Source organism: Geotrypetes seraphini, chromosome 17 (assembly GCF_902459505.1).
Source record: "Geotrypetes seraphini chromosome 17, aGeoSer1.1, whole genome shotgun sequence".
Lineage (NCBI taxonomy): Eukaryota > Metazoa > Chordata > Amphibia > Gymnophiona > Dermophiidae > Geotrypetes > Geotrypetes seraphini.
In genome coordinates, this window is record NC_047100.1 from 28,584,151 (window position 1) to 28,597,592 (window position 13,442).

General features: G+C 45.5%; 1 protein-coding gene across 3 annotated transcripts in view; it reads left to right on the top strand.

The window, feature by feature from the left end:
* Positions 1–270: 270 nt before the first annotated feature.
* The window catches only part of MTMR14 (myotubularin related protein 14), a 38,736-nt gene continuing 25,564 nt past the window's right edge, over positions 271–13,442 (top strand). For 2 of the 3 annotated variants that reach the window (XM_033926537.1, XM_033926536.1), the window contains exons 1-5: positions 271–548; positions 6,579–6,727; positions 9,969–10,077; positions 11,607–11,682; positions 12,390–12,450. In XM_033926537.1, coding sequence (XP_033782428.1) covers positions 390–548; positions 6,579–6,727; positions 9,969–10,077; positions 11,607–11,682; positions 12,390–12,450 — 554 coding nt within the window. In that variant the 5' untranslated portion in view covers positions 271–389. The remainder of the gene's footprint in view (positions 549–6,578; positions 6,728–9,968; positions 10,078–11,606; positions 11,683–12,389; positions 12,451–13,442) is intronic. The other variant, XM_033926535.1, reaches the window with a different exon arrangement.

A 13,442-nucleotide genomic window follows, 5' to 3' on the forward strand; every position in this document is an offset into this window, starting at 1 on the left:
TATATGCAGTTAGAAGCAATTGATATCCCTCATAAATATGCATGCAATGCAAATGTCCTTTATGGATATGCTAATAAAACTGACTTCCAGTCCTGGCTCTTAAATTTAGGTTTTCAGGATATCCACAGAGTGTCAGAACCATAGAAATCCTGAAAACCGATTTTTTTTTTGGGGGGGGGGAATTCAGGTACTGAAATAGAAATCCCCCCCCCCCAAAAAAAAAACGGCTGCTCCCTCCTTTCTCTCCCTCTAAGCGCAGCCCGCCGCAATCCTTTGCTCTCCTTGCCACACCCAAGATGGCGCCTGCGCGCGGCCGGCGAGGCCCAGGCGGCGGGGCGTGACGCCGTCAAGAAGCGCCGCCGGCAGCGGAATGGCGACGGGCTGGGGCTATGCGGAGTGAGCGGGCGGAGGAGACGGCGGCGGCCTCTGAAGCGCTGCCAGGCGGGGGCGCCATGGCCGCTCTGGCCCGCCCGGACGGGCCGGCGCTGAACGAGCTGCTGGAGGAGTTCTCCCGGGCCCAGTACCGGGCCAAGGACAGCGGGCCTAAGGTAAGCCCAGGGAGAGCCCCCCCCCCTCTCTGTACCTCCCTCCACTCGGGGACTCCCTAGCGCTAGCTACCCTTCTTATAGCGCTGCACGGTCCCTGCCCTGGAGAGCTTACAGTCTAATTTGGCCGGCCAGACAGGACGTTTCTTGCTTGCTCTGCAGCTGCCTCTCTGTGACCTTTACCCCAGAAATCCCTCCATCCATCTGTACCGTTTTTGACCCACAAATTAATTTATTTGTACCGTTTACATAAATAAAATTGTAAACGGAATTAAAGAAACAAACAATGCTCAGGAAACACATCCATAAAATAATACCCAAAAGAGTCACGAATAATTCTGCAATGAAGCACACACACACACAAAAAGTATTGGCTAGAAAAAGGCGTCTACAAACAATTGTGTCTTAAGTTAATTTTCTAAAACTACCCTTTTTCACTGCATTTTTGTGTTTGGCCCACAAGGGATCCATCACCCCTTTCGCTTGAGATTTCTGTTTAGTTTGTCTCCATCTTTACTTGTTTGCATTGAGTTCCTCTAACTGTGCTTCTAAATTCTTCGCAGCCGCTCTGCCCTCTTTCATGCTTCACTTCCCAATTCATTTGAAGTTCCTGTTTAAAATGTGCCATACTGGCTTAGATCAAAGGTCGATCCAGCTCCGCATCCTGTCTCAGACAGGAGCCTATCAGATTGCAAATAGTGGCTCAGGCCTTCTGGCTTACCACCAGGGAATAAGCAAGGGCATTCCCGAGTCTACAGACGTGCAAATGTGCCGGTCTACTTCTGTATTGTACAAACCTTGTCTCTACGCATGACTAATCCTTCAACTCACGCCTGACTTTGGACTAGATTCACGAACCGTCCGATGAATTCCCTAAACTCTAATATGCAGATGGGGGTGATCGGGGGGATCGCCCCCATCTGCCTGCACGGATCGCGGGTCTGCGATCCTGTCTGTAGATGGTCTGCGCATGCTGCGACTTTTTTTAAAAAAAAGTTTTAACTTTACGTCACGAGCCCTGCTCTTTCAGCCCAGACTCTCCCGCTCACTGCGGCGTGCAGGCCCGCTTTAAACCCGCGGGCTCGCACTGCAGGGAAGGCGGCAGAGAGAGTCACAATTTCTCTTCCTGCCTTCTCTTTCTTCCCTGCACCCTGAAACTTTTAGGGTTGTTGGAGCTCGAAGCAGAGCTCAGAGCAGAGTCGGGGTAGGAGCCGCACGTTTTCATTCCCCCGGTGCTGCAAACCTCTTCCTACAGATCGGGGCAGAGAGCGGGGCAAAGGAGCAGGAGAGTCGGCCGAGACCTGTGCGACTGGTCCCCCAGCAGTCGCTTCTATTCTTGATCGGCCAGCCCGATCGGTGTCCCAGATTTGTTTGGTGAATCGCGTCCCTGCCTACTTTGCATGGGTTTCCCCTCATTTGCATGCGGAGTTGAAGCGGATCGCTGGAGAGGTTAGTGAATGGGGCCGGAGAGAGATCTGGTCACAAAGGGGGGTCGCAAGCCGATCGGTACACAGTCGGTTTGCTTTGTGACTCTGGGCCGTAGTGTTTCCAATTTCACCTCTGATCTGCCGACCCTGTCTGCTTGTCTTTGTCGTCCTCAATGTACCAACTCTCCAAACTGAACTGTCCTATGCTGGTTCTTGCCCTTACTTCACACACTAGTGTGCTCTGACGTAGCTTTTATCCACAATTCAAGCGCAATCATATTTCTCTTTATTTTCCTTAATTACGTATCATGTTTTCTTTCTTTCTCCCCCCTTGCCTAGCAACACTGAAGCCTTAATATTGTGATCTTCTGCACTTGTACAACCATGCTTGCATTGAAACAAACTTTAAGTAGCAAGCTTATGGGTGTTTGTGTGCGTACACCTGCTCAAATTACTTACCGAATATATTCAACTATAAGTTGAGATTTGGGGGGGCCAAAAATGGGGTCTTGGCCTATATTCAGGTAGCAGACTGTCTTCAAAATGTGATTTCTTACATTCCTGCTAAGGTCTTGAGGGTTAACACCTAGCATAGAAAACGGTTGTCTCCTTCAGGTGTGCATCCAGCTCCTGAAATTTCTTGTGTGAACCTGTTAGAAGGCTGAGGAGTTGGGAACCCCCTCCCCCCTCCACAAGCATATGGGGGTGCTCCCTCATTGAGGGGAGTAGGGCGTTCTTGGAACTTGATCCAGGGGCGGTTGATGTAAGTCTGGTGACCAAAGGAGATGCGGGAAAATGGGCCAATTCTCCCTTTTTTTTTTTGTATTAATGGCCATGTATTAATGTCACCAGTAGTGCAGTGCTGTAAAAAAAAAAAAAAAAACAACAACAACCAAAAACTAAAATTATTGTGAGAGCAATTACTAACGTTCAGTATTAGCTCCGACACTCGGAATTCCTATGAGCATCAGAGCTAATCCCGCCATTGCCACTGACTTTTGTTACGCTCATGTAGTAATCCTGCGCTACGGTGAATCCGCTAATGAACTTAACGCTGGAACACCTCAGACACAATATTTAAACGGCTTATCTATAGTATCAACAAAATGATAGCAATACAGCTCTTACTCTAGTCTTAATTACATATGAACCGAGTCGAGCTCCGTTGGGAGATGACCCGGTATACAAATCGAAGACTGGACTAGATTAGACACTCCCTCTCCCCCAGGGCTGTGGAGTCGGTAGATAAATGTTCCGACTCCTCAGTTTTTTGTACTTCTGACTCCGATTCCAGGTACCCGAAATTTCCTCCGACTCCGACTCCACAGCACTGGTTCATTTTCAGATCGTTAAAATGGAATGTCAAGTTGAGAGAAATGAGCATTTCCGACACCACCTTCTTTTTGCTTTTAATCAAGGTTCTAAGGCCGCAGAAGCTGCTCGCAACGTTTGTGCTGTGTATATAGTGGGTGCTATAGCTGAAAGAATTGCTCGTGATTGGTATGCCAAGTTCAAAAATGGAGTCGGTAGACAAATGTTCCGACTCCGACGCCTCAGTTTTTTGTACTTCTGACTCCGATTCCAGGTACCCGAAATTTCCTCCGACTCAGACTCCACAGCCCTGCTCTCCCCCATGCAAAAATTTTAAAACTTTTTTCCTGTGCGTGCCAATTGCATCCCAGAGTATGCCCTATTAAGTAAATGGGGACCTGTATACCGCCTTTTTGTGACTTTGGCATTCAAAGCAGTGGCCACTGCCCAGGGTCAACCAGTGAGCCACAACTCTTCATGTGCGGTAAGCACGTGTTAGCACTTACTAAAGCCTATCGAAAGGACCCCCTTTGTTAGCGCATGCATTTACCGGTGCTTTCCAGGGGGGGGGGGGTTGTTTCTTGCCCAACTCCGAAGTTTTTCCTTACTGAACATGCAGATAGTTCTTTAAATAAAATCTTTGGATTAATAAAATTGTGACATGTAGGTTGCACCGACAAGTAAAGTGAATGTTTGTTTTTACTGAAATGAGCCATTCGCATGAGATTTTTCTGCCGCTCAGACTGAAATTTCCTGTTTTAGAGCTTCCTCATTTCTTCAGCAAAGTAATTTTTTCTGGTTTGTGTGTTCTTTCAACTGTCCCTGAGCCACGATGCCCTGTGGAGGGGGAATTTTGTTGATTGTAGAACCTTGGATCCTGTAACAGTCTACTACTGCTTTTCCAAAAATATCCCTCCAACCATCCGTACAGTTCATGAGTAAATCATTCTGAAACACAAGTATTTAAAGAAGGGGGTGGTAGGGTTTAAGGTAGGCATATCTGTGTCTCGGGCACTATTAAATAATGTTGGAGAGTCTTGATGTGTCTAGAGATGGATAGTGAAGTCCTTTTTGTGTATATAGTACTGTATTCTCTTTAATATTTGGTATGATTTTGTTTTCTTAAAAATTCAGGAAGGTTGAACAAAAAACATGGATCTGTTCTGAAGCTCTAAAACATAAGTGATAATTACAGTTGGAAGAACTCAACTTAGTAAATGCACTTAGGAAAGAGAATGATCCAGGTAGAGCATAATGGAGCCAGTAGGATGAATTAATAAGATATAAAATTCTCAAAAAATCAATATATGTACTTCCTCCTACAGCTCTGTGAACGCATTCCTGTAAGTGCTTTTATTTGAAGAGAGAAACACTTTGGCACGCTCTACGAACATGCATAGCGCCTACAAACGAAGTCAGCGGTGGTCAGACCAATCTTGAAAAAACCCACTCTCGACCCTACTGTATCCGGTAACTTTAGACCTGTCTCCAACCTACCCTTTCTCTCAAGATCCTTGAAAAAAGTGTTAAACCAATTGCACTCTTTCATTGGCTAACAAGGAGCCCTATCTACCTTCTAATTGGGATTCAGGAAATTCCACACTACTGAAACCGTCCTTCTCAACATCATCGATGACTGCTGGAAACTCATGGATAAGGGTAATGATCTTTTGGTGCTGCTGGATCTCAACGTGGCGTTTGACACTATTGACCATACTCTCCTCCTTGCACGGCTCTCTGAAATTGGTATCCGAGATGCTGCATTACGATGGTTTGCCTCCTTCCTAATAGACCCCAGGGCGTACTTCTCAATGATGCACCGTCAACACCGATCAAATACAGTGTTCTGCAGGGGGCTCTGCTGTCTTCCCCCAAGTATTCGATCTCTACATTAGACCTGTCCTAGATGTAGCCTGCAAATACCAAATACAGATTCACTCCTTCGTGGAAGACGCCCACCTACACCTACCGCTAGGAGCAACCCGTGATGCCCAGATCGCAAAACTCCTGAACTGCCTCTCTGAAATAAAAAACTGGATGTCTGTCGTCAAATTACGACTAATCGCCTCTGCGAAGAACATTGCAACTACATCCGTCCCTCTACACTGGGACACAACTACCGTAACTGCAAAAGACCAAGTACGCAGCCTTCGATCCCTGGATGAAATATGCCTCAAAACGCTCCCTGACCTTGCCCTTCAACTGCAAACCGTCAAACGAAGTTCCTACTTCCACTTCATACCGAGCTACTGGGATCAACTGCCCCCACCGATTAGATCCTTGAAGGACGTCAACTTTAGGAACGCAATAAAAACACACCTGTTCACCTAACTCCCACGATCGATAGATTACAAAGAAATGTATATTGATGCAAGATCCTTGATGTGTGTTGAGTTAGGATAAAACCATGTACTGTAACTATGGGAAATTGTAACCTGTTAACTGTATATTGTGTAGGTTGACCTATAACCCGTCCTTGCCTCTTTGAGGAGGACAGGATAGCAAATTAAAGTCCACATAAAGTTAGGCACTGATTCAATAAAACTTAGGAACCCATTATAGAATCATGCTTAAGTGGTACTTGGCGTCCTAAAATTGACGTCTCCAGTTTATGCCAGGATTTCTATGCCAATATCGGAGCATAATGACACCCGATTCACAAAGAGGCGCCTAGCTCAAACATGCTCTTGACCCGCCTCTAACCACACCCACTTTTAGTGTAAGCACTTTGGACTAGACTTTTTATACGAGGGATCTTCAAAAAGTTTCCAAACTCTTCTTTGTTTTAAACACTATTTATTAAATATCTCAAAAGCAAATTGCATCAGTTTTCCACACAATCACCCTGTTGCCCGACTGGCTAGTCGCATGCCTTTCTACGACACGCCCTCTTACCAGTTCTGCCACCCAGCCGTGTCCCGCAAAAAGAGTGTGGAAACTTCTTGAACCCTCGTAGAATTGAGCTTTTTAGCGTCGGGCGTCTGACTTTCAATTAAGTCCAGTTAAAGCTGATTTTGGAGTGCTGTTTTAATCCTGTTGCTGCTATTTGGGTTTTTGCCAGATACTTGTGACTTGGATTGGCCTCCGTGAAGACGCTAGATGATCCAGTAAGGCCATTCTTATGTTCTCAAATAAGGCTTTGATATCGGTGCCTAGCTTTAGTTGGATTTTATACAGAATCGGGGCCTTACTCCTTTTGGTTTTCATAGCATCTGTGTTTTAACGCCGAGGATGGCAGGAAAGGCGGAAAATCGGTTGTCTGTGCGATGCTCACCTTTTCCTTTTCCTGTTTCAGGTCGAGAAGATAGAGAAACGAAGCCTTGAACTGTTTGGCAAGGACTACTGCTACAGTCTCATCCAGAACCTGAACGGGGAACTGTGCAGTCATTACCCGCGTCAGATTGTCGTCCTGGAGTACGAGAGCACGGAGCAGGAGAAAGACATGTAAGCTCAGATTCTGCCAGGGCTCTCGTGCGCTTTCTTACAGCCACTTGCAGAATGAATCCTGGTTTCAGTGCTCTACTGTCTTCAAAATGTTGTATTTGATGTCCCTGATTATTTTCCAAATAGTGTTCCCAAGGACTCTACCTCAGAGGGTCTGCAGCTGTACCCTTTATCATATTTCTTAAATTTTAGGTTTTTAGTTGCTCGGTAATCTGCTTTGAATGTGTTAACCTGTGAATCTTTTCGGCTCTCCTGCTGCTGGAAGACTGAACAACACTTGAAACAGATTCTGTTTGAAGGATTAGGTATTCTTGGATGTGATCAAAATGGCAGTGCAGGGATTCTTGGATTGTATTCCTCATATTTGGAGCTGATCTAAAATCTGAAGCCTGAGCCACTGCCTAGAATAGTTGTGAAAAGGGGCAAGGGATTAGGGCTTGTATAGCACCTTTTTTGTAATTATACAACCACACTCAAAGCGTTTTACATGTCTGTCCCGGTGGGCTCACAATCTGTCTAATGTGGAGGATTAAGTGACTTGCCCAGGGTTACAGGGAGCAGCACGGGACTAGAACCCACAACTTCAGGGACCTGAGGCTGTAGCTCTAACCACTACATCACACTCTCCTAATTCTGTTGGGGGAAAAGTACATGTGTGAATGTGTTATGCTATGCAGTATAATGACAACTCTAGTTCTGGAAGTCATTGTGTGTGGATTTAAAGGAGGGATGTTTGGTTGGAGGCTGCCGGTGATTTAATATGAATTTTCAAAAACAGCTTGGCTGCAGGGCTGGGAGTTTCTGGAGGCCTGCTTTTCACTGTTCCCTCAGAGTCTGCATCTCTGCCAAGTGTAGCACTCGGCGAATACTGCAGATGCCGGCATGCTTTAGAAAGAGATGTTGCAGAGCCATCCCTGCCATGGTATCCTTTTGCAACAGTATAAAGTCTACCGGGCAAATTACCTTATCCATCCAATAGCAATTTGCAAAATGCTGGAACCAACTTCCACGTATACTACGATCCTTGTGACCACTAGCTCGGGTTCGGAAAACTTTTAAAAGCATTTCTGTACCAAGACAGGGAGTAACAGTAAAAGCCCATTTCTAAACTGTCCTTTGCAACTTCCAAGACATAAAGATGAGCCAAAGATTACCTACTTAAACTTGTTACTGGCTATTCGTAACTATGACCTAACTGTACTATCTACGTGTACTAGCAACTCTGTTTGAATGTCTGTGTCAGTGTCACTTCTGGACAACTGACCACAGCCTCTTGTAACTGGATAGAATACCTGATACACACAACCCTTTCTGGATAACATCTCTGAATAGGATGTCCGACTGCATAGGCGTTGTTCAGGAAGTGCTGGGGTAGTCTGAAGATGGGAGACACGGCAGAGCCGGAAGTTCTCCGGGTACTTGATCCCGAATATTGGTGGGAGCCGGATAACTTCTGATGGCCGGTCTCTGGGTTCAGAAATTGACTGCTGCAGGTTAAGTATTCCCTCCTATAATTTTAGTCGTTCTGGCGTGGCCTAAGCTGGCTTAGTTGTGGCAGTCGGGATCGCGGCTACTGTGGTGCTTGCGACCGGAACGTCTGCGTAGAATCGAGTTTAAGTTTCAAGCTTATTTAAAATGTCTTATACCGCCTTATCATACCTTCAAGGTGGTGTACAAAAAAATACTAACACACACGATGTATCACAATAAGTTAACAAACCAATTAAATTCAAAACTGGGAGATGGACAAACTGGAATAAAGGGAAGGAGGGTCGGAACTACAATTGATAGAGAGAAAAAGAACATTTATGGGAAGAACAAAAGGAAGGGAAAAAACCTTTCCAGAAACTGGATCGCCCTTAAAAGGGCAGTTCATGTGTCAAATGCATCGAGAAAATTGGCAAGACTAGTTTCGCGTAAGTGATTTGGAATACTGTTCCAAAGCGAAGGGGTGCTAAGGAGAAAATTGTAGTCCTCATTGTATTGATATACTTCAGTTGAGCAAATGGGTCGCACGTAGAAGCAAATTAGCTAGGCGAAACACCCAAGTCCTCTAAGATCTTTAATAAACATGGTTCAGATAAGGGAAAATGATTTGTAACCCATTCTGAGCTCCTTTGGAAGGACAGGCTAATACTATAGGTTTTTATGGGGCGTGTGGCTCAGTGGTTGGAGCTGCAGGCCTCGGCACCCTGAGGTTCTGGGTTCAAATCCCACACTGCTCCTTATGACCCTGGACAAGCCACCTAATCCCACATTGCCCCAGGTACATTAGAGTGAACCCGCCGGGACAAATAGGGAGCAATGCTTGAGCACCTGAATGTGAGCCATTTAAGCTGTAAGTGTTATATAAATGCTAAAAATAGGCAGACAGAAGTGATTTATATCTTGCTGAAGTGTCACTTAATTGAAAACAGTGTCTCTGTCCCTGCATTTGTGGGCACAGCTTGGTAAAGCCAGTCCTTAACCAGTTCGTGGTCCAGACTGCTAGTCGATTTAAGTGGGCCCTAACTTTATCCGCCAAGCCGACCAGGCATCGGTCTGAATGACCCCACGCGCCCAACTGTTCAATATCGGAACTGGGCCATGGCCCACGGAATTGAACTGAAATCTCGGCACACTTTTCAGTGCCCGAGCAACTCCCGGCGTTCAGAAAGAGGGCTCCCCACCGTTGGGCTATGAAGTTTTGTGGCTGCTTTGAAGGAGACGCACAAACAGAAATGTCAAAGGGTTCTCTAGGTTCAGCTTTCCTCTTGTGTTTCAGGATTAAGTGTCGCCCGGAGATGACTGCCAGCTCATCGTGCCAAACAGCAAAGGCAACATTAGCTCTCTGCTCTTTCTGTCCCATAAAACTGACAGCACGAGAAGCTGCTAATGTGCGCGTTTCATTTTACCCAGATGTCTGCCTTCAGTCTTCCTCTGTAACATCCTAATGTGTGTTTTCAGTTTACTGGTGCCCTTATATTCATCGGGGAAGGAACCAATCCTCGGGTGAGAAATTTGAAAGATGTTTCAGCTCGGATTCTGTGGCAGACGGCTGCTTCCGAGCTGCCAGTGCACTGAAATTGTACATGGGGGAAGTTGCAGAGGCCGTATACGGTGGCGATGCGGAAACTTCTAAATGAAGGCAAACCTGGGGTTGAAAATGTCTCTCCTCACCCCCGTGGGTAGCAGGGTGCGCAGGAGGATGGGGGAAAAGCTGAATGAATGGGATTCAGTGAGTGTCCTGGCTTTCTTGCAGGTTTGAAAGCACAGTGCAAGTATCCAGACTGCAGGACCTTGTCAATCGTAGTAAGATGGCACGGTGTCGAGGCCGGTTTGTCTGCCCCGTTATCCTGTACAAGGGAAAGGTAAGAAAAATTCAGTGCTAAAAATCTGTCTGGTATTTAGCGCTAGATTAAACTTTTTCCAAAGGGGTTCTTTCATTCCTTGAAACGCAGGGTGTGTCTTGGTGTCATGGTGATGCTTGGAAGAGTAAGAACCATTGTACCAGTGATATAACCATGGGTGGGGGGGGTCATGGACCTCCCCATTTTGGGCTAGAGCCCTCCCAAAATTGCAGGGTCATTGCTACGGCCAACAGGGATCCCCAGGTCCCGCTAGTAGATGTCTTCCTGGTGGCCAGAACCTCCCCAACACTCTGCACATAGAGAATGACAGTGGCAGAATTTGTCCCCATCCCTACAGGAAACCATCTCCACGTCAAGGAAAGAGGGTCGAATCAGGGTATGAATGGACACAGCCACTGAATCTCAAACTTTGCATTGAAGAAGCTGGTGTAGAAGGACAAGTTGAAATAGTCGCTAAAGAATGGTAACTGGATGGTTTTCTGCGGGGACCGGGATGGTGACACATATTGTCACCATGTCATTCTCTTCAGCAGCTCTTTCAATGAGCTGCCAGTCGGGTTTTCAAGACTTCCACAATGAATCTGTCTATATTGGAAGTAGTAAGTGCTTACAAATCTCATATAGATTTATTGTGGAATTCTTGAAAACCTGACGTGGATGCCCACCCCTGCTCTGCTAAAGGAAACATACCGGTAGACCGAAAATTTGATACCAACTAGATCTCCGCTTCCAGGACCTGTGACTCCATTCTCCTCTTAATGCATTGCTTTCCTGGAAGCATACCTAGCCATTCAGGATATCCACAATGAAATAAACTGGCATACCAAGGAGAGAGGGTTTGCAAATTCCTCTTGCAGATTCACTGTGGCTATTCTGAAAGCCTGACTTTGCTGGGCGTTCCCAAGGACTAGATTCAGAAACAACGCTTTAATGGCTGGGTCCAGCTGAGTCTTGGAGGGAAAAAAACCTACCTTTATTAATGCAAGCCTGGCACTCTCACTATGTCTAAGCGAACTACAGCTCAAAGTCGAAAGGTAAAAACAAAGAAAGAATTGCAGATACGATGTACAAGGTGTTAAAAAAAATACCTTTTATTTAAAAAGGTTTAATGTAGCGTTCAAAACCAAGTCAAAATCAATAAAAATGTAGACATGGTTGTCGGGTGCGAGTCCACAGGACCCGACACGGTCCGTGTTTCGGAAAACACTCCTTCCTCGGGGGTCCAAAATTTCAAATGCAAAGACTCACAGAAGCATCTTTTGTTTGCTTCTATGAGTCTTTGCATTTGAAATTTTGGACCCCCGAGGAAGAAGTGTTTTCCGAAACACGGACAGTGTCGGGTCCTGTGGACTCGCACCCGACAACCATGTCTACATTTATATCGATTTTGACTTGGTTTTGAACGCTACATTAAACCTTTTAAAATAAAGTATTGTTTTTACACCTTGTGCATCGTATCTGCAGTTCTTTCTATGTCTTTTTGACTCGCTATCTTCCACAGAAAGTAAACTGTTCTGCTTTTCTTGTAGCATATTTGCAGGTCGGCCACACTAGCTGGCTGGGGAGAGCTATATGGACGGACAGGATATAATTACATTTTCTCAGGTGAGTCTGTGCCACAGGATGAGGTCAGTAAGGAGGAAATTGATAAGATTGGGGGCGGGATTGTCTACAAGCAAGATCGGTGGGATATGGAGGAAGTGGGGAGAGGCAGCAGACCATTAGGAGCTGGTAGAGAAAGAATATTGGAACTTTTCACACGGGGAAGGCTGTCATTATGAAAGACAGAAAGCAGTTCTTGTAATATAGAAACATGATGGCAGATAAAGGCCAAATGGCCCATCTAGTCTGCCCGTCCACAGTAACTCGGTCTGTTGAAATTAAGCAGTCTTCAAATGTGATGTAATTTAGAAAAGGAGTGAAAACTATACACTTTGAAGGAGTATATAATTAACATCCCCGCCCTCTTTTTTTTTTTAACAAAACCGTAGTGCGGTTTTTGGCGCTGGCCGCAGCAGTAACAGCTGATGCTCCTAGGAATTCTGAGTGTCGGAGCTGTTGCTGCCATGGGTCAGTGCTAAAACCATGCTACAGTTTTGTAAAAAAAAAAAAAAAAAAAGGGAGGATTTAATTCATGTATTGCAGTCAGATTCTTTTAATTTACTATATTTCTGCTAAGACTTGAGTTAACAGTAGGTGAATGTAAATTGTTTAAGGTTTTTTGGTTATGTTTTTATTTAACCGACTCGGACCTGTGGATGTAGTAGGATGTACATTTTTTAAAAAATAAAATCATCTCTGTTCTTCTATAGGGGGCTCGGATGATGCTTGGGCAGATACAGAAGAAATGACAGAGGACACGGCCTCAGTCAGGTCTGTGCAGGGCCAGTAGCCGTCGCGAAATGGCCAGGAGTTCTGATCGCTCATTTTGAAAGATCTGTGCAGGCTCTCTACTAGGAATAATCGGGTTTTTAAGAGGAATAGCGCAGTGCTGCTGCCTGTGGCTCCAGGAATGTTTGGGTGTCTTCAGGGAAGGTCAATGCACCACATGTTAAGTCAGATTGGACTGCGCACATGACACAAATGTGGTTATATAGAATACAGGGTTCCCCCGCGAATTTGCCATCTCGCAGTTTTCTCCAACCGCCTCTTCCTGTAACAAAGTCGGGCTACACCAATCAGGAGCTGCGGGTCAAAGCATCTCCTGATTGGTGTAGCCCGACTTTACTACAGGAAGAGGCGGTCGGAGCAGACCGTGAGCGATTTTTCTTCACCTGCTGGCGTTCCAGCTGCCCTCTCCTGTCTCCATTGCGTTTTTTTTGAAATTCGCGGGGGTTCCTGGAACGGAATTTCAAAGAGTTGGTAAATATGAACTATAAATCGGAGCGTCCTGAGCTATTACGGCTGTCTGTAAACAGATTTTCTTAGCAGAAACAAGAGAGCTTTGCAGTCTCAAAGGCGTCTTGATTTGGGGCTGTCCAGTGTGTGGAGTAGGAAAACCTGGGACGGGAGGGGAGCATTCCATTTTCTGTTTTTGTCAGGCATAACTCTTTGCAGTTTTTAAATATTTGTTTGAAATATCAGTAGTTCTCCGGAATCAGCATATTGGTTAAGCTTCAAGTGCGGAGAGCTTTAAACTGGAAGGAACTGTTTTCATGTATTTAGTTTGTATGAAGAATTAGGGCAAAGCCAGTACTGGGGGGCAGCGACGGACCCGTGTTCTTCATTGAAACATCTTTAGACAGCTTCACTGGCTGCCATTTTGAGGCAAGAATTCTGTTTAAATTTGGCTGTATTTCCTTTATTTGATTTGGCTCCAGGATACCTATCCTCCCAATTTAAACTGTACAATAGGAATACTCGAA